Source organism: Pipra filicauda, unplaced genomic scaffold, assembly GCF_003945595.2.
Source record: "Pipra filicauda isolate LSUMZ 115617 unplaced genomic scaffold, ASM394559v2 scaffold368_size711631_pilon, whole genome shotgun sequence".
Taxonomy (NCBI): domain Eukaryota; kingdom Metazoa; phylum Chordata; class Aves; order Passeriformes; family Pipridae; genus Pipra; species Pipra filicauda.
In genome coordinates, this window is record NW_024104496.1 from 222,391 (window position 1) to 246,684 (window position 24,294).

The 24,294-nt window shown below is 39.8% G+C and overlaps 1 protein-coding gene across 7 annotated transcripts in view; it reads left to right on the forward strand.

Moving 5' to 3' along the window:
* The window catches only part of MND1 (meiotic nuclear divisions 1), a 42,489-nt gene extending 31,355 nt beyond the window's left edge, over nucleotides 1-11,134 (forward strand). For all 7 annotated transcript variants that reach the window (XM_027747370.2, XM_039384658.1, XM_039384656.1 and 4 more), the window contains 2 exons: nucleotides 9,164-9,208; nucleotides 10,876-11,134. In XM_027747370.2, the coding sequence (XP_027603171.1) occupies nucleotides 9,164-9,208; nucleotides 10,876-10,982 (152 nt within the window). In that variant the 3' untranslated portion in view covers nucleotides 10,983-11,134. The remainder of the gene's footprint in view (nucleotides 1-9,163; nucleotides 9,209-10,875) is intronic.
* Nucleotides 11,135-24,294: the final 13,160 nt, after the last annotated feature.

Sequence of the window (24,294 nt, forward strand, 5' to 3'; positions counted from 1 at the left end):
CTCTACCACTGTAAGAGACCTTTACAGGTGGATTGGGAGAAGTTTGTCTTTGGTGTTTTGACTCAGTTTTGCATGAAACTAGAGAAATACAATCCTGATGAAACAGGAGTAGTGTGAGTCTCAAACTACTTTATAATTTGTTAGCAATTCAGTATCAGAAAGGGATGTAGAATTGATGAAGCTCTATAATATGGTCTGTTGTGTCTTGCATCTGCTCAATATTTATATTGATGAGCTGGATAATACAAGAGAAGACATGCTTTTGTTACATTTGCAGCTGAGGGACTGTGCGGACAAAGGACAAAGTGGGATTTCAAAATGAGCATGACAAATTGCAAAGATAGTCTAAAAAACACAATAAAATTCAGTAGTGGTGAGTGCAAGGGTGTACATGCGTTCAAGGATATGGTGTTACACAAATGATCTGGAGCAGTTGGTTAAGGGGGAGGGTTTGAAAAAAGATATCAGGGTTATAGTAGTTTACAGGTTGAAGGTAAAAATTTTTGTCGCGTAAAGCAAAGTCACCATACTAAGATGCAGAAGTATAACCAGCACGGAGATGTATGAAATAATCTTCCTGCTCAAGCTGGCATTAGTGCAGCTTCAGCCCTAACACTATCAGTGTTGGATATCCAACCTGCATATCCTACCTAATTTATTTCAAAGTATTCATATATTCTTATAACTAAGTGTTCAGAGTAGAGCTAAAAGACCAGACATTGAGCAATCACATTCTAAGAGGAAAAAAAGATTTATAAAATTAGGGCTCAAAAGAAGGTTGCTCCTGGTGGATTTTGCATATCTGTATCTCCTTCAGAAAAAGGAAAGGAATAGCTTGTTACTCAGGTTCCTGGAGAAGTTGGCAATAAGTAATAGCCTTAAATTGCAGAGGGAATAAAAATTAAGTGAAAAACTAATGGTAGCAATAATCAAACACAAAATTAGACTGTCTGGGAAGGTTGTGAAAGCTCTAATACTGGCAACCTTAAAAACAGGCTACAAATACCTCAGAAATGGCATAGGTAAAGTTGAAAATGCATTGAGTTGTGGGTACAGAGACCGGAGGACCTCCTGCAATGCCTTCCACTCTTCTCTGCAACTTCTGTGACACATGAGGCATGCAGCAGATGCAGTCCAGAACTGGACAAAAACCATGGTGCTCTGGAATGGGTCTCCTTGTAAAATGCAGTTCAGCAGCACAGAAATTTGCAAGTTGATGGCAAGTTGAATATGAGTCATTGTGCCCTGGCAGCCAGGAGGGCCACCCGTGTCCTAGGGAACATCAGGCAAAGCATCGCCAGCCAGTTGAGGGAGGGGATTGTCCCACTCTGCTCTGCACTGGTGCGGCCTCACCTTGAATATTGTGTGCAGTTTTGGGTGCCATGATATAAGAAAGATACTATAAGAGCTATTGTAGAGTGTCCAGAGGAGGGCAACAAAGATGGTGAAGGGCCTTGAGGGGAAGCCATATGAGGAGCAGCTGAGGTCACTTGGTCTGTTGAGCCTGGAGAAGAGGAGACTGAGGGGAGACCTCATTGCAATCTACAACTTCCTCATGAGGGGAAAAGGAGGGGCAGGCACTCATCTCTTCTTTGTGGTGACCAGTGACAGAACCTAAAGGAATGGCCTGAAGTTGTGTCAGGGGAGGTTTAGGTTGGATATTAGGAAAAGCTTCTTCACCCAGAGGGCACTGGAACAGGCTCCCCAGGGAAGTGGTCACATCACCAAGCTAGACAGAGTTCAAGAAGCATTTGGATGATATTCTCAGGCACATGGTGTGATTCTTGGGTATGGTCCTGTGCAGGGCTAGGGTTGGACTTAATGATCCTTGTGGGTCCCTTCCAACTTGGCATATTCTGTGATTTTGTGAATTCACTTTAGCTGTGCTGAACATATGGAGTTTATTAGTGAATGAAGTGGGGAGGAAAGAGTTGTCCATTCAGGGAGCCCTGAATCAGCCCTGAATCAAGTTGGTATGCTTGTTTCTGTTTTGTAAGCATACTACTTCCCTCTGGTCTTTGGATAAGAATAGATATATTTTAGTTATGCCACTAAGATTTCAGTGTGGTTTTTCAGGGACACTATTTAAAAGGCAAATGGTCTTTTTCTGTAGGCACATGAATATAGTAAACTTAAGTGCAAGAGCATGTCTTTTGCATAGAGGAATTTTTTGGTAGCAATTCTGACAAATTCTGTTCGACGTTTTTCAAGGAGACCCTGTGTACATCCTGATGAAATTTGACAGTGTGACCTTTTCATATGGGACAGAAGGAGTTTTTGCTGATGAGACTTGACACTTTTTTCAAACACACTGACAAAGATCACAGACCCTTTAAAACCGTGTTCCCAGCAATGTGGATCAGCTCTTTAGTAGCTTTACTGTGCACTGCTGTGTCTTACCATACAGACAGGCACTACAGACTGGCACTATGGTATGTATTCACTCAGGTTTATTTTCAAGTAAACATATATATATATATATATGTTTATATATATATGTATATATATGTTTACATGTGTGTATATATATGTATATATATGTTTATATATATATGTGTGCACACACACACGTTGCAGCAGAAGTGCTAATTTAATTCATTTGTATATCAAAATTTCTTGAGTATTTTTCTATCACAAATAGCTTATATTGTGTCCTATGCCTTTCAAAATGGTTGTAGATTAGTAGGTAGCATTCAAAATCATCAATGCTTTTTCTTGTAGTTCTGAAACTTTATTCAGATCTAAAAGAAGTTGGTGTAAACAGTTCCATTGAATTTGTGATGTCATTTAAATGAGAAATCATATTTATGCATTGTCTTGAATGTAGTCATGAATCCTGAAGCATTGTGACTTGTTGATTAATATCATGGGGATAAGTGTTGTGTGGGATACTGGAGTGTGGGGAAAGAATTATGTGTTATTTTGGATTCAAAGGAGGTGACAGAATTGTGATGTGCTATCATTTTTCTGCACAGCAGCTCTTTATTCTGCTTATAAGAGGAAACAGCTCTTTGGGAAGCATGGGGGAAGGTAAAGATTTCCAGTATTGTGGACTTGTCTCTGCCTAATACCTGATTACAAAACATTCTTCTAAAGCTCTTGCCACATTGCAGTTCACCCTGTTGACAGTGTCACAGACTACTTATTTTTGAGGATACTCGAATACGGACTTTCAAGAAGCCACTTCATCACATAATTGCCATAAATAGTCTCCAATGGCAAGCTGCAGTCTCTTGATCAGTCTCTGGTGTCATTTTGTGAATGGGCACGTCAGTAGGACTTACTAGGCAACTATATTTTGTACCTTCTGTGGATGACAGGTGTATAATTTCTATGTTCACCTTCTATCCTGGCCTTTAGAGATGGGCCCTTTATTTGCATGAGGTATTTTCATTAGTAGGAAAAATTTTGAAAACTCTGCATCACAGGATGATATTATAGTGATGCTGCTCCAGGAGAGGTAGGGAAACATAGATCTGTCCTAGTATGATGATTCTGGAAAAGTGAGGGCAGCCTGTGTGCAGGAGAACAGATAACTCTCTGCAGAAGGCAACAGACAATTAGAATCATCAGAGATTCAAGTTCATGTACACTTCTTATGTTAGTTCCATTTTTTATCTTTGAATTCAGTCTAAGTGAATGCAGAATTATTACAGGAATTCAAATGCACCTAATGCAATTAATTTGCCCTGACCAGTTTCATGAGATAGATTGAGAACCTTTGGGCTAATAATCCTCGCTGGTCCCTGAGAACAGTTGCAGCTGTTCTCCACATTTCATGCAGAAGAATTGTGATTCACACTGTAAAATTACTCCTCACCCACATGCTGAAGGCTGCAGTTACATTTTGTATGTGTCTGCTAACAGTCCCACAGGCTGATGGGTGACTGTCTCCTTGATAAAGTGCTGGTTCCTCTGTAGTTGTGTGCCTTTTAAGTGAGGAAATCCATAAAATTTTCTTGTGGCATTAGTTGTGGTAGGTCCAAACTGGCACTGAAGTGTGCTAGCTGTATAAATACAATTAGCTTTAGTTATTCTATGGAAATAGGGGTTCCTGGACCTTGAAGGTTTTTATACGTAAAAGCATTACTTACAATAGTCCTTGAAGTTATCCTGAAAATGCCACAGTAGGATCTAGGAGATCAGAGAACACTATAGTTCCTTGTGCGTTTCCAAGATAATATGTGGTTGTGAGCTGGTTCTGGCTGTTGAAATTTTTTTTTTTTTACTATAGCTATTGGAACTTTATGTTGCCTTTTGAGCTGAATTCTATTCCATGACTGAGTCCTTAATATTTCTATAATGATATGTGCAGGACTTAAAAAGGCTTTTAGGAAGAACCTGAAAGTAGATTTTTTTTTTTTTTGGAAAACGTTTGTGAGGAGATGGTGGTGGTTGTTGCTATCACAATTGTTTTTCACCTGTGAAAATATCCAAAGTCTCATAGCAACACTAACTTAGTATATATATTGTGTCAAGGAGGCATGTAGTGGTTTTCCCTTCCTGTGGAAATACTTGAGATTCTACAGCTTTTGGCCCTTCATTTTCGGAATGCAAATAGGACTTTTAATTCCTACCACCTTCCCATTCCATGAAAAAAAGGGAGAGAATCTGGGGGAAGGAGGAAAGAAGAAAGCAAAAAGGAAGCTGTAGTTCTACAGTATGCTGAGAATGACTGTGGGGCTTCCTGAGCCAGATCAGAAACATTGTGGCCTTACTGTGCTAAGATTTGAGTCAATATATGTTGCCAGTTCAGATTTGTTCAGAAACAGTGCTGTGTAAATGTTTTGTGCTGCTGGCCTTCACTCCTGACCAGGTGCAGTTCATTTACTTTATAAGGCTCCTTGGTGCATCTCCGACAGGTGTCCATGTGTCCTTTTGTCAGCTCTGTCTCCTGGCCTGCTCCAAAATACCCTCCCCCTGGACCTTCCTTTCCCTACCATTGCTTTCTTCTATGGAAATACAAGGGATTCTGCCTGTGGTAAGGACAATCACAGTTGCTTAGGATAATGGTTCAGCTCCCAGAATCAGGGCTCTTTGAGTTTCCCCCAGTTCTCCAGAAATACCTGGGGTTGAGGGAAGAAGAGACTTCCATGAGGACTGGTCAGAATTTACTCTCTGACCCTTAACCTTTCACTGTTTAGGGCATATTTCCAGGTGTGTTTTGCTAACATAACAGACAAGCATTGCAAGTCATGCTGTTCCTGGGCCTTGCCTTGCTGTACGCACAGCGGTTGCTTTTGTTCAGTTTTGGAGAGAAAATGCAAGCTTCCATTTTCTTTCTTAGAAAATGCCAAATGTGCCCGAAATTCTTCAGCAGAGGGTACAAGTGAGTGCCTCAGCCAAATAAATGACTTGTATCCTGCAGACTTGGGAGTGGGAATATCTATGGATGTATTGTCATACAAGTAGCTGAAATAAATATGTAATATCCAGAACAAATGGATAATTTTGTTGTTTCCAGGCAGCAATTGTATATATTGTCAGCCTATTTGCAGATGTATAGATAGAGTGTAACTAGAGTGTAACGGTAAGGAGAACATTTGGAAGCATCTGGAAAATGTTGCTTCCTGTATTGCTCACCTCTACTGCACATTTGGCCTTTTCATTGTTTTGTGCAGCTTCAGTACTGGAGCACTATTTAGTAGCTGCCAAAAATCAAGTTCAGTTAGAGTAGCTCTGGTCAGCAGGAGGATCAGCAGGACTCCAGCCAAGTTTGGGACCCAGTGGTAGTGGTGGTTTTGGCAATTAACCAGTTGCCCTTAATGCTGTGTATGCATTTCTCCTTTTTACAGATCACACAGTTGGTGTCCTGATTCTTCTTTGGAGTATACATTTTTAAGTTCCCATGCTATTGCTGTCTTTAGATCTTGAACTTTCTTTTTTCAGTGCAGTCTAAAAACCAGAAGTCCAATGCCTGTGTGATCCTCTGGAGCTAGAGAATAGGCAATCAGAAGTAGCATGACACCCATATATAAAGTAGGCGTGTCTGGGGGGTGTCTGCTTTACTACTTCTCCTTTCCCTCATCCTCCATGCATGTACACATACAGGTGATGAAACCAGTGAAAGTCCCAACAAGCAACTATAAAAGGCTTCCAGAAAGCAGTCAAGGTGCAGATTCCTTTATTTCTGTCAGTTCTTGTGACGGAGTTGGAGGCCTCTGGAAGATGGCTGGCGATGATGCAGATGTGGCTGCTGTCTTCAGGTGACACAGGTCCATGACTACCAAAGCCTGTCTCGTTCCTCTTTCAGGCATGGTGTTGGTTACAGCAGGCACACAAGATCACGCAGTGGAATTGTAGGCAAGGTTAAGCCTGATCCCAAAGGATTACATCTTGCCTTGAGATAGCTAAAAGCTCTGCCTGTAGCCAAGAGGCAGCAATTGAGGTGAGATGACATAGTAGTTTGTGAAGATGGATGAGGTATGCTTCCTGCACCCCAAATTAAAAAAAGAAATGTGAAGGGAAAATTTAAGTGAAGGAAATAGTGGTTAAGTAGACTGCAGTGCCATCCTGCAGCAGGGACACTGACAGTCTCACTTGATGTCAACAGACAATGCAGTCTGTCTTGTTTGCGTGAGCTTGCTCAGGCTGGACATGAGGAAAACATGAGTGTCTTGCAACTTGCCAAGATAGCTGACATTGCTGTTGATAAAATTTGCCTGATAGTATAGGCAACTTTCAGTTTGGTAGAATAAATCCATACCTGCATCCCTGTGGTGCTGTCATATACATGGATGTATCATAGGTAATGCGAAATAGCAAGCAGGAAACATTTGCCTCAGCCTCTTGTGAATGTGTTTCTGGGATATGTGATGTGCCTGAGGCTTTGCAAGTGGCTTTCTTTTCCCCAACTCTGAGTCCTCTGGCAGCAAAGTAATGTGGGGGATATGTCATCCCAATTGCTGAAGGACTGAGTCCTCTTCTTTGATGTTCAGACAGGTTGTTTGAATGTCACCTTCACCATCCTGAAGTTCTGCCTTGTGGATTCTTCCATGCTTCTACCATGACACTTTGCTGCCAGTCTGTGATCAGTCCCAGGTGGTGCATGGAAAGAATGCCATGGTTAAAATATTTCTTCATTTTGTTTGTATAGCTTTTACTCTCAGGAGTTTTTGTTTGATTTGGTTTTTGTTATTTTATTTTTTTTCTCTGCTATTGAAATCATTGAAACTGATGCCCACTGTGGGATTTCCCCACTATAGCTTTCTGCTCTCACTGGCATGTTTTAATTTCTAGCCACAGCTCAGTTATAGGCAGCAGCTGCCATTCTAACCACCCTGTTGCCCATGCTGTATATCTGTTTGTCATCTCAGCCTTTTCTCTGACTGAGGTATGTAGTCACATTTTCAGAACACATGATCACATATGTATATTTTGACACACATGAGCAATGTTTGCAGGATGACGATGCACCTTGCTGCCACTGTTTGTTTTTTAGTGTACTGTATTATATGGCCACTGGGCTTTAAGCACAGAGCTGTGTGCTGAAAGCTGCATGAACTTAAAGCTGCTGTGGGATGGAGAAGCACAGAGCAAGGCTGGTTAGCTGCTTCCAGCAAAGCAGAACTTTCTGCTGAGACCTTACAAATGCTGCGGAGTAGGTTGGCTCCCCTGCCATCAGAATGCTGTCACCTTGCTGCTCTGGATCCATGAGTTTAATGCTATCCTACTTTCCCCCACTTCATTTCAAACTTCATTACTTGGAGTCAAATACAGCTTTCAACTTTAACTGTAGAATTTCAGAAAAATAAGGACTGAGGGAAGTATCACAACTAACATTTTAAATCTTGACCAGTGAAAGCTCTTACTCTGCAGACTTGTTTTAAGTAGGGTTAGGTTAAGTACAGTACTGTTCCAAATGCTGTTAGCTGCAAATATGTTGTCAGCACTGCCAGTCATGGAACTGAACAAGTGGAGGTGGCAACTAGCAATCAGCAAAGGAAAAAAGGAATATCTCTCTCAAGCTAGGAACAACTTGAATTTCTGATGCATGCAGGCAAGCAAAAATGCCATCTTCTCACCCACTCTTTTTTTTGCCCATCTTTTTTGCTTTTCTTCATGCTTTGCCCAAACTTTCTAATTGTAGACCATTTTAGAAACTACACTGGTTTCGAAATGTCATATTACTCCAATTTAAACATTTTTCACATCAGTTACTGAAGTATTAAGGTTAGAATAATGAATGCTTACCTTCCTGTGTGCTAGCAGGTGATTTTTGAACATAATTTAATTTTGCTTGAAGTATAATCTGTATAACAATAGATACCTGATCATATATTCACTTCCAAGCACCTCCTGGAGACAAATTTCGTGCTGACCATTCAAATGAGTATTATCATGCAAGTACTAACAAGACTAACTGGGAATACCTAAGTTATGTGTAGGCGTGAGAACCATAATGATTCTGATAAATTCCCACATTACAAACCAACCTGCTTGATTTGATTCAGTACTTATTTTAATGGGAGCAAGGTGGTCTAGGAGGAATTTTTCTTGATAGTTTTGCTTCATGGAAGCTCTACAAAAGCTATTTGTAGTAATGGTAAATTACTATTACGTATTTAGTTCTGGAGTGGTGGTAAGGTTGCTAAGCCAAATTTAATAACCAGAAACATTAATTTGTCTTCATTTCATTGAGGGGATTCTTAAAGCCTGGGAGACCTTCCACATCTCTATGATAAACTTTTGGATTAATGTGATAGACTGATGCCTTGTCATATTCCTTATGTATATGGAATCATGCATACCCATGTGATGGATTACTTATGTATAGAGAGAATTACAAAATATTTTCCATCTCCATTGCCTCTAGTATCTTCAGGCCATGTATCTAGTTCCAATCTTGCTGCAGAAAATTAAGCCCCCAGGGAAGCCAAAGTAGGATTATTTTATTTTAAAATACACTTTTAAAACTCACATTTGTTCATATGGTATCTTTTATATTCCTTGATCCTGTTTTTCTTTAACTTAGCTTTGTGCTTGCTGAAGCCTTGAAAGTGTAAAACAAAAGAAGTATTTGGAAGCAGTGGAATAACTTCCCTATATTGTGTGGTTCCCTAAAAATGACATCACTAAAAACTTAACTCCGCGTCTTGAAACTATGGGATGATTTTACTGTGATGTATGCTTTTATTGTTGTTGGTGTTTTTCTCTGTTTCAGGCCAAACAAACAAAGTGGCCAAGGAGGCAGCCAATAGATGGACTGGTGTGTATTGCAGTGACATAACTTCACATTCGAGCAATTTCAGTAAAAAAACCTACTCATTGTTAAGAATTTTAAATTTGATTAAATTTTTAAATTTTTTTTGTTAGATAGTCCTCACTTAAAAAAACATACAGAAATTTATTTTGCTTATAAACTATTATGATTCAAAATAAAGACTACATCTTCTGAGTTTAGTTACTGAATGTACTTCATATGACATAATAGATTTGTCCTTCTGGTGCTGTCTTGCACACTGTGTTAAAACCTGCAACTCATTTCCTTGTTAGAGTTCAAATCTCTTACAGTCAGAAAAACAATAGAGACTGGCAATGGTGGTGCCCAGGCATTCAGAAAGTTTAATTCTATTCTGAATGTTCATCTATTTCTAAAGAATGCTTTGTGGAACCTTATTGCTGCTACCATGTGATGGATGCTGATATAAACTAGATATTTCTCAAACTAATTCATCAGCTTTTGACATGCAAGAAAAATGCTGCACAGTTTTGAGGAAGATTATTGTGATAACATTCATGTGGAAGTTTAACTCAATTTTCTGTTGTTTGCTATATTGCATTTCCATTTTGCAGAGCAAGCAATTTGTATGTCCTTATTTTTTTTAAATTATTTAGAATGTTGTTTGTAATTTTTTGTCTAGAATTGACCTACCGATGGACTGTTCACTATCATTGGTTATGAAAATGCAGCAGGATATAATTTTCTTATTCTTTCGACTATTATTTTATATCTTCATTTGCACTGGGTTGTTTACTGCATATGGGCAAATAAAATTATGGATTTGAAAATAACTTCTGGGAATTCTGTTGTCAGGGCTTTCTGCTGTTGATGACAGGCTGTTGTTCTCAAGGCCTCGAGTGAGGTAAAGGAGCTATGCCTCAGCCTGTAGAAAGTACTTTGCTTTAATTAGACAATTAGGTTATATGTTGTAGTATATTTTTCTTTTGAAGAGACAGTTTTAAAACCAAAGGTGTGATGGTTGAAGAAAATATTTCTAAGGTGTGCAGACAGAGAACACTTACTCTTTTAAGGAATGCTGCAATTTATGGGTGTTAGAAATGACATAATGGGTTTTAGAAATGACGTAATGAGTTTCAGTCAATACTGCAATGAAAAATTATGTTAAATTGAAGAAAATGTATATGTTAAAGCTAAAAGAGAAGTGCTGATTAAAATAAAGCTTCTTGAATCTCTTTTATTTAACTTTCAAAAATGTACAGTGTCTGAACAAACACATGGGACTAGAAAGGATTTTATAGCTAATTTAAATCTAATTTTTGCAGTTGTAGACAGTCAGTAGGTGTCTAGTTGAAGGACCTATAAAATACTATGCATATTCACACTTACCTCATCACTGTAGCAGGCTTACACTGTAATCATGCTTTTCAGTCTCCTTAAAAAAGAGGAGCAAGGAAAGATAAAGAAAACATCCAAAAAAGAGGAAATATTTTACTTAGAACTGAGTAAAATTATGTTATTAACAAAAGCCTTCTGTTTTCTGTTCTAAATCTACTTAGTAATGATGTTTCCCACTATGTACCTTTTTCAGACACACAAGAGATATTTTAAATGGAAGGATTTTGTTGTAGCCAAGACTATAATTCATGCTTTCCTAAATATTCAAAGCTGAATGGTTTTCATTCTGTTCACAGATAACATCTTTTCAATAAAGTCCTGGGCCAAACGTAAATTTGGATTTGAAGAGAGCAGAATTGATAAAGGTTTTGGAATCCCGGAAGATTTGGATTACATTGATTAGTGTTCTCTTGATGACTGACACCATTGTACATAATTTGTTATATATTTGCAGTTTGCATTTAAATGTGTATCTAAGTCCTCTACAAAAAACTGACCATCCTTTAATTTGCTGGTTTTGTTAAAGTTAATAAAATTCTAAAAATATTTGTTGCATTTTTTTGTCTTGTACTCTGCGGATAGTAAATATCTTGGTTTCGTCTGTGAGACAGACTTAGAATGGACAGAGGTTATAGGGAATAATTATTATAGAATCCTGATTCAACTCTTCCTTTGCTTAAGCTAGAACCTCCAGGGATTTATGTTTAAATATGTTGAAGGCTTTGGAGAAAGAACAGCAGGAGACAATATGGAATAGAATGAATTTTTCCCTCATCTCACCAGTGAAATAGAAAAGAGGCATAATCAGTTAATGAAAACAGCGAGGCAGTAAGGGTGTGAGCAGAAAGGCTGAGGTCTGATTTCAGGTTGTTTTTTATTGTGTTGCTAGAACTACTTGTATGTTTAGTGACAAAATTTTGGTTGTTGGGCATCATCAGAGCTGAATCTGTTCCAGCAAATATATTGGATTTGACACTGAGAAAGCTCTAGTCAAGAGTATAACTGCACAGAAGGGAGACTGAAGAGTACCCATCTATTCAGACCAGTGCAGTGAGATTTAGGATGCTTATTTGCGATGTGAGAGACTGAATTCAATTTGCTGTTCAAAATCAAGCACCTTTGGGTTTATGCACATTTTTCAATTTCAAGCTAAAAAAGCAGCTAACCAAAATAATAACAGATTTCAGAGCGTCTTATTTTTGTTTGGTGAAATTTCACAGGCACCTCGCTTTGTATCACCTTCTGGTTTCTAGTTCTGGTCAGTACGTGGCTATAGAAAGACAGGTGGAAACTACAGACCGATCTTTACCTTCCACAGCTGTGGATTGTAAGACAGCATTTCTGCTGTACATCCCTGGAGGATATAAGCTTTACCCTTAGGAGGCAGGCAGGCCTGCTGCAAGGTAGACGTGTGTATCACTGAAAAGTGTCTGTCTGCCTTTTATGTAACCTCTGATGAGAGCATTGCTGAAAAGGTGACATTTAGCTGGAGATACGCCCAGAAATCTGTCTCCTGTGACCTTTCCAATTAAAAAGTTTCCTATCAGCTCAGCTCAGCGCATGTTAAAATCCAAGGATTTCAGCTATGCCCCTGGTAACTGTCATCTTATGTCTATGAAGACAGCAAAGTTATTGGGAAGATAGCAAGTGGAAGATTTTCCTCTCAAAGACATAGCGTAGCAAGTTACCTGTTGCCTAAGGAAAATGTATGTGATGCCTGGCACATAGTAAAATGTCACTGTGCTTAAAATTGCAAAGATGTTTCCTTTTATGTGTTTGGAAAGATTTTATTCCTAATAAGTCCAGTATTTAACATACAGGGTGTTAGGCACTTAATACACCTGCTGACTGATAAAGGCGTCGTGCAAGGCGGTGGTGCTGAGCTGGGTGCAGTGCTCCTTGCCAGGCCTGGCGTCTGCCCCGTGAAGGGGGTGCTGTGCAGCAAAGCTACGTGGCGGTGCCAAGCCAAAGTATCGGTGCACGTGCAGCTTGGGTGGTTGTTCTTGCTCCTGGATTTTGTGCTGGGAAACAGCAAAGAACGAGGGGTTTTTTTTTTGTTTTTTTTGGTAGTATATCTCCGGTGATTTTTTTTTGTTTGTTTGGCTAAACACCTGGGCTTTTCTGTGACTATTCTGTACACCCTAACAGGTGTCAGAAGCTCTTTGACACATCTGTGTTTGAGAGCACATAACTGCCATACACTGGAGATGATGATGACTCAAAAGGCTTCTTTGTATGAAGGAACATTGAGCACATTAACTTATTGATGTTTTTGCTTCTTAGAATCACTTTCATGTGGCCGACCTTCTACTTTGTCAAGGAGCCTCACGTAATTTGTGGCCTGTAGTGGCTGGTACATCAAGACTTCCTCTGGTACCTGTAGGGATGAGGGTTTCTTACTGATTTTACTGCTTTGGCTACTTTCCAAATTCAAGAAGGAAATGAAGATGACCAGCTATGTAAGTTTAGCTGCAATATTGTGGCTTCCTGTTTGTACGGTAAAAGCATTGTGGACTATAATAAAACCATTAAATATGATCTAAATTAACTGTACTTGAGATAGATTTGCTTAGAGATACTACAGTCAGCTCGCATGGAACTGTAATAAAACCATTAAATATAATAAATATCATTTAAATAACTGTAGTTGAGATAGATTTGCTTAGAGATAGTACATTCAGCGAGCATGAGCAGTACCTTTAAAATGCCAAACACAGTCCTTTTGCTTTGGACACAAAAATTAAGCAGTTGAAGTGCAAGGCATTTCTAATAATATAATTTTCTGTAGAGTTTTGGGTTTGTTTTATAAGTACACCATAGAATATAGACATGCAGTTGCACTCTGTTTTCTGCTCCTGTCTCCTACTGCTGGTGTTGGTTAGCAAGCCCAGCAGAGAATATGTCTGCTTCTGTAAGGACACAGTTTTGGAACAGCCAGAACCGAAATTTCTAAGCTACAGAGAGGAAGGGAAAAGGTGGTGCGTTGTCAGAAACTGATGCTTTGTTCCTCTAGTGGAATAGATTTATTTTGTGCTACCTTTCTCACGATTCTGTATTTGTAGTGTAGATGAATTTCAACATGAAAAGCAAAGCCAGATCCTTTCTGAGACAAAAAGAGGCGATTTGTATGTCTTGAATATTCCAAGACACTTTCAGACTGCTGCATCTGCCCACTTTTGGAAGCTTTTCTTCTTAAAAAGATATGGAGTAAACTACTAAATCCTGCAGTATGAAACCATGTAGGACTGTGTGATTTGAGATGTGTGTTCACTTTAATTTTTAAGAGAAGCTGAGACTTTTGTTTTCTGCTGAGTTAAAAGTCAGTAACAGTTAAAATTATTTTCCTTCTCCTGATATGTTTTTGGCTATTAGCCTATAGCAAAAATGAAAACACTCAACCTGATCTTGTGTCCCAATTTGTTTCTTCAGAGTTTTCCTGAGGTAGAATCTGGAATATTTCTAAAGAATCTAACATGAAAACGATGGAGTTTAAATGCTCGCTTCTACTGTTATTCTTGTGATTATGTCACAGCTATTTTATGTATATGTCTTCCTCTTTTTTCTTTTTTTTTTTCTTCTGCCCTGTAGGTTTTTTTGCCCATGTAAGGTAAATATTTTCAACTGTTAGAGCTAAGTCAGGAGGTCAGGCCCTTACTACAATTCAGTTTTATAATTAAAGCAGCTACTAGTGCAATGTGGGAAAATCAAGGCTGTTGTTTTTAGCAGAGTCTGTAGCTCTGACAGGAACAGTATCAGGTCTAGCTTTTCAAAATAATCTCTTGAGGAGTTTATCTCTACAGTACCAGGCTGAAGTGTTGCCTGCTCTTTGGGACTGATGCTGATTAGCCACTGTGAAGCAACCTAGACACAAGAGAAAATACTTGTTTCTACTTGATCTGCTGGGAAACATTACTGGCTTAAAGAAATTTTGCTGACTACGTCTGCCCTGAAACAGCCCATTCTTCCTTGGCTTTTCTTTTAACTAGCCATCTGCATGCTCCATACAACACCAAGCATGAACTCTAGGACTCCCTTTGTGGTGCTTGCAGAGTGTTAAATGTTAAGAGTCACAAAGGTTTACGTTTTGACATAAATCGGTTGCTAAGCCTTTCATTAATGCATCATCTGAAATGTCATTACTGTTGGGGATGTTTTAAAAGGGAGAATCCAGGCTCTGACGCAAATGTCACAGTGATGTTGTGATCACGTGGCAAAGCTGGAACTGAAACTTATTGGGAGAATAAGGGGAAAAGAAACCCAGTTTGTGATGGTGATTAAGAACTTTGATGAAAGAGCTACTTACAGTCCTTCTGTCACCCAGGCATATATCCACTAGTTGGGTGATGTGACTGGTGCTTATCTTTACCTTGTTTCTTGCAGAGGTGAGGTTTGTACAGTCATGTTTTCTGTCATTTATCTCCTCCTTTTCCTTCCCCGTGTTCTTAAATTACCCAGCGATTTCATCCAGATTTTCTCTTGAGGGGCTGTGGTACGAGCTCACAGTTTATCTGTTCTGTTTGGCTGGCTGCTTGATAAATACAGGCTTTCCTTTTCCCACCTGCCAGTTTAGGGACTCAAGAAGGGGCAGAGAAGGGGCAGAGCATGCTGGGGGCAGGAAGAGGAAGGAAAGCTGTCAAAGATGACTGTAAAAGACCAGGAAGCATTTGGTGCCTGCTGGTGATGGAGTACATGTGAGGCAGCATTGCTGGAGCTGAGATGGAACGATGTGCATCATTTCAGTGGGAAGGAACGGGGCTTAAACAAGTGAAGTCCTCAACTAATCCTCAGTGTCACACATGTGACTGGGTTCTTCCATTTGCAGTTAGCTGCCATCTAGACACAGTGCCTAAGTATTCTTGTGCTTAAGGGGTCTGCCTTCACAGCAGATAGCCTTTCTCTTCATCTTCTTTTTCTCCTTGTCCTATTTGCATTTTATCTTCCACCCCTCCACTGTCATTTTGCTTTCAGATCTGCTTACAGAAACTATGTAGGCTGAACAAGCAGCGCACTACAGTCTGTACAGATGGTTGTCTGTCTTACTCCTCCTCTTGCTGACATGCCTGTCAGCACACTCACCTTCCAGTGTGCAGGCATACAGGAAGGCGAGCATCTATACGTTAGAATTGTCTTTTTAAGCTGTATGTGCAGAAGGTTGCACGTCAAGAAGGCTAGAGGGCAAAAACATCTGTGAACACCACCACTGAACTTTTCAGGGTCACTTGAGAAGCTTTATAATGCCCCAGAAATGAATGAACAGTTTTTATGCTATGGATAATGTCATCATTCAATTGCTACCAAACCTAATCAGAAAAATTTTCCTTATTAAAAAAAAATAACTGCTGAAGTATTTATAAATAACAGTTTTGAAGCAAAACCTGCTGGGTAATTTTCTGTTTCCAGTTTTTGATGAAAACCCAAGTTATTCTGAGAAACAGTAAGCCTTTCTACATGCAAAACTTCATTTTAAAATACACTCCATCCTTCTCTTTCAAAAAAACTTACTGATCTGTTGGCAACCAGTGCTAAAGTAAATCCTGTAAGCAGTCCAAGGGGCACCTTTTTTCGGGTAAGATGATGAACCTCAGCTGTGCTGCAGCTGAACCTCAAAAGGAAAAGTTGTTTAAAATTGTGGCTTCTAGAGAAAGACAGTGGGGGAAGAAGTTGTGTTTGAAGTGAGAAGGGCCTGAGTTACCACCTGCATACTGAAGCAGTGTCTTACAGGGATCCACCTCTTTCCCTGGACACCTTTGATCATGTCACCTTCCTTCAAGGCTGCACCTCAATGGCATTCTGGAGATGAGATTTTTATGTTGAGCTGCAAAAACATAATTTTTTTCCTCATTTTCGCAGTCTACAGTGGGAAAAATATTAATGTTTTCTCTCTTCCCCTTTCTGCTTAGGAAAAAAAGGAGAGCAAAAAAGTCAATTACATCATGTTTTCTTACATTACCATTACTAACCATGCAAAATAATGCCTCTTGCTGGTCCTAGCATTCTGGAGGATTTTTGAAGGACGATAAAAGTCAAATTTTCATACTTTGTTTTCAGTTTCTCAGAAAAAAAATTATATATTGAATCAGATTTTTTTTCTGTGTTATGCTGGCAGAAATGCTTTTTGATTAATTTTTGCATGGACATCAATTAATCATCATAATAAACTATATTCCTCTGTGGGCTTTCTTTTCTCCTGAAATATATTCTAGGCAATATGCTCTTCACTATGTTTTTAAAAGTAAGTCTATTTCTGAGATCAGTCATTAAAAAAAAAAAAAAAATCAAGGCTCTGCAGCAGACCTGTTTGTTATTCCATGGTCATTAATATTGTACCTGTTCGAAAAGGATATGTAAGAAATAACACTCAAGAAAGTTATACTCCAGAACACCAGTCTGTATCATCTGGTGAAAGGCAAGAAGCCTGGATGATATGTCCCATTTTTGGTATAAATACCATCAAAGATTCAGTGAATGAGTAGATTTTTTTCAAACAGCTACGTTGAACAAAGCAGCTTCAAGATGGAATCCATCAACTTTTAATGGTCTTTTCAAGTTAAGCTGTTATAAAAGTGCTGGTTTGCTGTTCTGACCTTAGATTGGAGGTGGTAAAAGTGAAAATAGTTAAAATAATTCAAAATCAAAATTTCAAATTAAAATGTTATATTCAAAATTGGATATCACATCTATCTTCTTCTTGAAGCTGTCTTCTTCTTTAACAATACCACCACCAAAAAAAAGTGCAGGAGCCTTTCCTTGTCATTAACTATCTAAATCATTAGAAGATTGTACAAACCTAGGGGAACTATGCATGTCTGAGTAGGACATACGTCTTCACTCTTTCAAGTAGGCATGATCTAAAATCTGCATTTTGGGATTGCATATTTTCATTCTTACCCTTTCTTCAATGCTTATCCTAGGAACCAAAACGGAGAGAATTTTCCATTAGAGGGCCTTTACTGATAGGCAGATTTGACTGATAACTTGATAGCAACTTGGGGAAATGGAAAAAAAGGGAATTTAATTTCAAATTTTTGGTTCATTTTAGACTTTTGCCTTGTCAGTCTTGAGCCAACAGAATGGGCATTGTCCAACCTCTGGTTTGAAGCAACTTCCCAAATTAGAAAACCGTAAATGAAAAGCATTAATTCCTGAGTTGCTGTGCAAATATTTCCTATACCAACCCACCAACTGCATCATCCAGCTTTTGGTAGGAACCAGATAGAAAACAATAGTGGCAGGTTTTTGTAAAGTTTTTTGCCTTTTTATTGTTACTATTATTGCTTAGTATGTCTCCATCCTGAATTAAGGCCAGAGGGAGGACAGTTCACTGCTTAAAAAGCACAAGCAAGACCTATGCTTAGATCCACTTTTGATAGCAGCTTCCCTCTCTGCTCTTCCAGACAGCTTTATTTTTGACAGATTTACCCTGACAAATGCTTATCTTTGCAAGTGAGTGGTGAGTAGTTGTACTCTGATGCAAGTGATTTTCCATCATAAATTAGTATGCAGTAGTGTAAACAATAATTTACAATTAAAATTCAGAGGACTAGGCTTGCAGGTGTACTATGGAGTTACTGAAAGAAACCATTTGATGTCAAGCTATCTGCTTGGTATGTGATGTTTTTCAGGGTTCATATTTCAGGAGCTTTAGTTTTGTTCACCACACCAATGCTAATTGCACAGTTCTGTCACCTCTGGTATGAATGACAGCAATGATGGAGGGTCACAGGGCCTTAGCTTTTACTAAAATGAGAGAAATTTTGCCAAGAAGCCAGCAGAGAAAGAACCTTCTGAGCAGAATCAGTCTCCTTGAAAAAGAAATATTTCTGCAGTGAAGTCCTTACAGCTTGCTTGATTTCTGAGTAATTCAAAAAGTATCCAAATCTGATTAAGTTAATATATTTTCTCATCCACTTCTGTGCTCACATCCTGCAAAAGCCCAGGGTTTGCCACTTGTCTTTGCTCCACCTGACAGGTGTCATCTTATCTTGGGTTTGAGCCGTTAGAGACTGGCCCCAGGAGTTTGGGCTGCGAGGTTCTTCTTCCAGTGCTGTGGGTGGCTGTGAGCAGAGATACTGCTCCTCCGTTACTGGTGTGCAGAGAACGGCCTCGTATCTGGAAAGCTGAAAAGGTCTTGATAGCCTTGTGTGAAAAATATTTGTGGCAGTGCTAGTAGAACATTATTCCCTTTATTTTAGAGCCCATGTCTGTGTATTTCTCTTTTGAAGTCTGTGTGCAGCCTCCTATCCCTCAGCCTTCAAGGAGAAGCAATAAAATTAGAAAGCAGACGCAAAACAGAGCGAAGACTGAAGATGGGTGGAAGGAAAAAACCTCATGACTTCTACTCTGAACGTTTTAACATTATGTGTTGAGAGACATCCTAGGGGTCCCTCCTACCTCTGCTGCCTTGGGGTAGCAGGCATTTCTGTTTGCCTTGTCTGTGTGGCAACCACAGGAAGAAGCAAAATAACCTGAGTGCAAAGGCACTATAATGACCAGGAGGGCTGCCCTCCTCACTTTGGCCAGTCACGTGTTCCTTTGCATTTGACAGCTGTGAATTTTCAGACTGCCAGGGGAAAAACCAACTCCTTCATAGTAAAACTGAATGACACAAAAGAAAATGACAGCCTGAATGAACTAACTCAAGCAGAGGTGCTCACCTGTCTCTGGCTTTTGCATGCTGAGAGATGCGGTGCCAGTCAGCCTGGCTAAAGCTGTGTCCTGGGAGAAGCTTTTGAGTCCCATGTCCATAGCTTTGAAGGTCATAAAAGCATAGCAATAGGAAGCTGTGACTGTTCCATTTAGCATCGCCATTCCATGCCACTTTAAAATGTGTTATTTTTGTTCTTTGGGTCATCTGGTCAGGTTATCAGTCCAGTTAGGGGAATGGGATGCTGATGGTTCACTGTCCTTTAAAATAAGCTCTGTACCATAGATGCTTTCTTGTTATTCTCAAAATCAGTTTCCATGGTAACTGTCACTGGAACAATCTTTTTTTGATGAGAAGGAGGAAAATTATTTCCTTTTTAGGAATCCCTCTGCTCAATCTAGTAAAATTCCCTTTTTGCTTGAACCCTGCTCAACTTTAGGGAATCAGGATTCTTATCTTCATTCATCTCCACCAAGTGTGACCAGGGTTTCACGCCCACAATTTCCTTCTCCCCCTCTTTTCTGCCTTTTGAGTTTAAATCACTACTTTTCACTTCAGGGATAAAAATCTGTGAGATTCATGCTCCAGAATTCCTTGGCGTGTGGCTTCCATCTTATCTTTTGGCTAAAACTTCTTGAATTGCACCTGATTTTTATCAAAACAGAATAACTTTGCTGGAGCGCTCTTTGCAGCGGGTCTGGGAGGCAGTGCAATGCAAGATGCTGCTGGATATCATGCTTCTGGCCTTTCCCTCGCTGCTCATTTCATTTTACAGCTGGGCCCCAGGATGCGTTTCAGCCAGAGCACTTGATGCCAAAGCAGAGCCCAGTAATCTGTAGTACAGTGTGGAGCTTCTCTCGAGGAAAACTTGTGATTGCTCAGAGATTAGTCATGCAGAGGCTCTGCGAACAAGCCTCGAACTCTACATATTTTGTAATGTCTTGCTGCAGAAACAGCTGTCGCCTGTCAAAGTGAGACGCGAGATGCAGCTTTAGCCTGCTGTGGAAAAAAAGGAGCTCGCTCTGCAGCATCAGGCGGCTTCAAGACTGAAGAGCTTTTGTGGAAAAATGTGCTTCAGTCAAATGCCACTTGAAGCACAGTTGCATTTCAGCCTAGCCTCTGGAAGGGACCAGCCTGAGCATATCTTTCCATGAGCATCATAAAAAGTATTGCTAATTTTTTTCTGGAAATTAATTACATTTTACTTATACCTCAGTCTTACCTGCAAAGTAAGGGAAAGATCTTACTCCACAGTGCAGTTTCTCAACAGAAGTTTTCCTGGCATGCTTTAAGCACAATACAGTCTCTTTTGCTTCTGGCCCCCAAGCAGGTTATTGAGCATTTTTCAACATGTGCCTGGACATCCCTAGGGGTTTAGAGTACAGCCGTGCTAAATGCCGTGCGAGGCACTGGGGCATCTGTGTCTCTTCAGAGGTTTTCAGGAGTCCAAGTCCTCCTGAAATCACTGGGAGCCTAAAAATCTGTCTGAGTTAGTCTCAGGTCTCTTCCCTGTGGTTATTGGATGAATTAAAGTAAATAAGGGACATTTTGTGAGGTTTTTTTCACTTAAGCTTTCTGCTGTTAAAGACAGCAGAATTGTAAATCATCCTTTACTGTAGGAGCAATTGAGCCTGGTTCTGGATACAGCAGGAATACTCAAAGTAGATGAATATCATTTTGCATACTACTGTTTTCAGAGCCCAAAATACCTTGTATAGGATCTGAGGTCTCAACAGAGACCAGCTTTAAAGCAGATTATTTTTTTCTCTGAATAACTGTTTTTGGAATTGACAGAAGTCTCGTGTCCTTTTTTCAGTTTGAGAATTGGTCTCATCCGCATTTAATGCTTTTGAAGAGTGACTGCATAATTTTCAACAATTTAAAACAGAAAATTAAACAAATCAAGTTTCAAGTTTAGTCCATTATGCTTTCTTCCCTTGTTTTCTTGATTGGAATGTGAGGGTTTCCCAGGAGAGTTAGAGGTGAGTTTGCGTTCTTTTCCTTGAGAAAGTTGAATGAAGCATCTTCTGTTTTCACATGCTCATCATGCTAAATGTAATAAAGAAAATCTTCTGAATTTTCCCCAAATGGATGGAATTGAATGCTTAGATTTGGATAAAGCAAAGAAAGATAGTCTAGCTCTCCTGCTGAAGACTGATGAGTTGGCATAAAACCTAGATGTATCCTTTTGTAGGTTGAGTTAGAGTATGTCCATGCAAACTCTTACCTCTGGTTCCTAGAACTCTGAGTCATGGGGGCTGTATGATTCTGTTTTTTTCATGTTACTTCATGTTTTTCTGGTTACTTGCACAAAAAATTGACCTTTTAGAAATATCAGTCTGTTCTCCTTGCTATTGCACATCATACTAGGATATAAACATATAAAAAAATTCAGAACATTTTCTTCTATGACTTTTTTGACTTATCAGGTTTTTTTTGTTTGTTTGTTTGTTTGTTTGTTTGTTTGTTTTTGTATTTTCTTTTGGTGAGGTGATTACTCAATGAATACATTTAATTGGTTTTGATCATCCATAATAGTACAGCCACAGACAAATCCAAGTAGTGAGGCTCCAATTCAGAAGTCTGCATTGAGTAGTGATTTGCTTCTTTATATGCTCAATTAAGAGCAAATAGACAATATAATTCCTTTAAGCAGTATTTTTAGCTTGAGTGGTAACATGGGTTTACATCCGTATGATTTACTGTCCCTGTCTGTCTGTGTAGTCCTCTAGCTCATTCTCTTTATACATGGCAATTACCGGACCACAAATGTATTTTCAGGCTAAACCTTTCACCCTTTTTTGCTGTAGGAAAAACAGTTACATCCCTGTTCTTGGTGTTTCGGGGAATCATGGTAGTGATTAAATTGCCTCTCGAGATTCCTATACTAACAGTTTCTAGCATATCTGTAAAAGAATATTATTAGCATCAGTTATACTTAATGATTCAAAGTCTTTAACCTAATTGTAAACAAGAAAAAAAAGTTTGTAGGTTTGGGTTTTTTTTTTATTGTACTGATGAGTGCACACGTATGTGCTCCTGGACCTGAAGAGTTTGGAGACTGAGAACAAGGTACTGGGGTTACCCCCATGCGCTTGAAAATGGGTTTGCAGTACCTTGACCTGAGACCATGTGATTGATGAACAACCTCTCCATAGTGTGAAGCACCCAGAGACAAAACATGAGCAGATACTGGCCTTGTGGCATTTGGGCTTCTCCTTATGTCAGATACAGGGCTTTGGGCAGCTGCATGGTGCTGCAGGCAGGCTGCTGGAGCAGTGCTGGATAATGCTGGTGGGGAATCGAGCCTATTCAGTGGGATTCTATCCTGTTTGTTTTTTTTTATGGGGCTGAGATGAAGCTGCTAAACTGAGCAATGTCAGTGGTGAGCAAGGAAAAGACAGGTGGCTCCACAGACCTCCGGACACAGCTCTAATAAGCTTGAACTGCCTTTCTGGCTGGTTTTATTTTGAATTTGCTACTTAATTTTAATAACTGAATAGATATCCAAGTTGGAGGAAAACTGAGAGTGACAGGACCCTCAACATCCCCCAGAGCTTCAGCAGTGGTACTCATCCATGGCCTCACACATGCCAGCTGAATCCTACGTGCCCAAGGGCAGGGCAGAGTGGAGACACAGCATCCACTAGCAGGAACTTGAGACCCTCTGGGACTTGCAAGGGGAGCGTGTGCTGTGCCTTGGCAGGGCAGGAGTGCACACAGCTGCAGGACACTGTGGCATCACCAGGCAGCCTCCATATGCCTGTCTCTCTCCTACTCCTCAAAAAATTAATACGCTTAAAAATAGTTTAGCTGCAGGGATGCACTGTGAATTTCCTTAGTTTAAATGAACTGGTGCAGGGACTATATCCCCAGCTGGGGTTAAACAGGGCATGTATTGTTGCCTGCCTTTTTACATCTGGGAATAAGCTCGTAGCTTGTTAACAGTACCTAGCAAGTGGGAGAAGAAAAGTGGCCTTAAACGCAACTCTGGCAAGGAGAAAAATCAAATGGAAAATATGCATTTTTAATACGCCACTGAGTAAGTATATAATAGCAGAACAACATTCGTTGTAACCTGATATCCCTCAGGAATGAGGGAAAAGCTGACTGCTTGCTCCACTGAGCCAAAAAATAAGAAAACATGTAAGTGCAAGTGTGTAGTCAGCAGCGTAAGGAATAATCTCAGCTTCAGAAAGCCAAGAGCAAAGCTGGAGTGTTGAATGTTAAAAGGCTAACAGTTTTACATGGAAACACAACTTATTATTTTCAACCTATTAGTAGGGCTGTTTCCAGTATCCTAAAGAAATTCCAGATCCTTCTGCATTTATCCACCCACGAGATAGCTGTTTTGGCAGAATCCACAGAAGTATTTCATGCTAGCCATCTTCTGATTTCTTCCTGGAAACTAAACAGATTTTGGATGTAAAAATGCAATTCATTACAATAACCAAAATGTATTTCCTAGGGCAGATGTGTTGTTTTCAGAGGTCCCCTTGTCTGATATTTTATCAAGCTTTATCAAGCTCCACAGTTGCATTTCATTTGAGTGCCACTCAGCATATACAACAGGTTTGGAAAAGCAACCTGCATAGCCTTCAGGCACCTGGCAGAGTACATTTTTCGCACAGCATGCGGAGAATTAGGCATCCGGCTCCTGTGGCTGACGATGTGCACAGCTTCTCATCCAGGCTGTGCTGGAGCTGTACCGCTTCCTGTCCAGCTGTGAGTGCCATGCCACTGGGAATAGCTGGTGAGCAAAGGGCCACAGCCCCTGGGATGTCAGTACAGCAGCTGAACGCATGCACATCCCTGGGGAAAGGGCAAAGGTGCTGTGAGGTGAAGACTCGTGCATCAAAAATATGCTCCCCTAAGGAACTGAAAGTATCTGCAATTATTTGGAAGGAGGCTGTACAGTGTCTGTCATTTTCAAAAGACAATGATGGCAATTACAGTTAGAGGGAATTGCAGATGTTCTGTGAAAAGAAATGAACAAGCCTAAAATTGCTTTCTGGGAAGTAAGTCTTCAAGATGTCCAAATCACCTGATTTTTCTGCAATGCTTTTCTAGG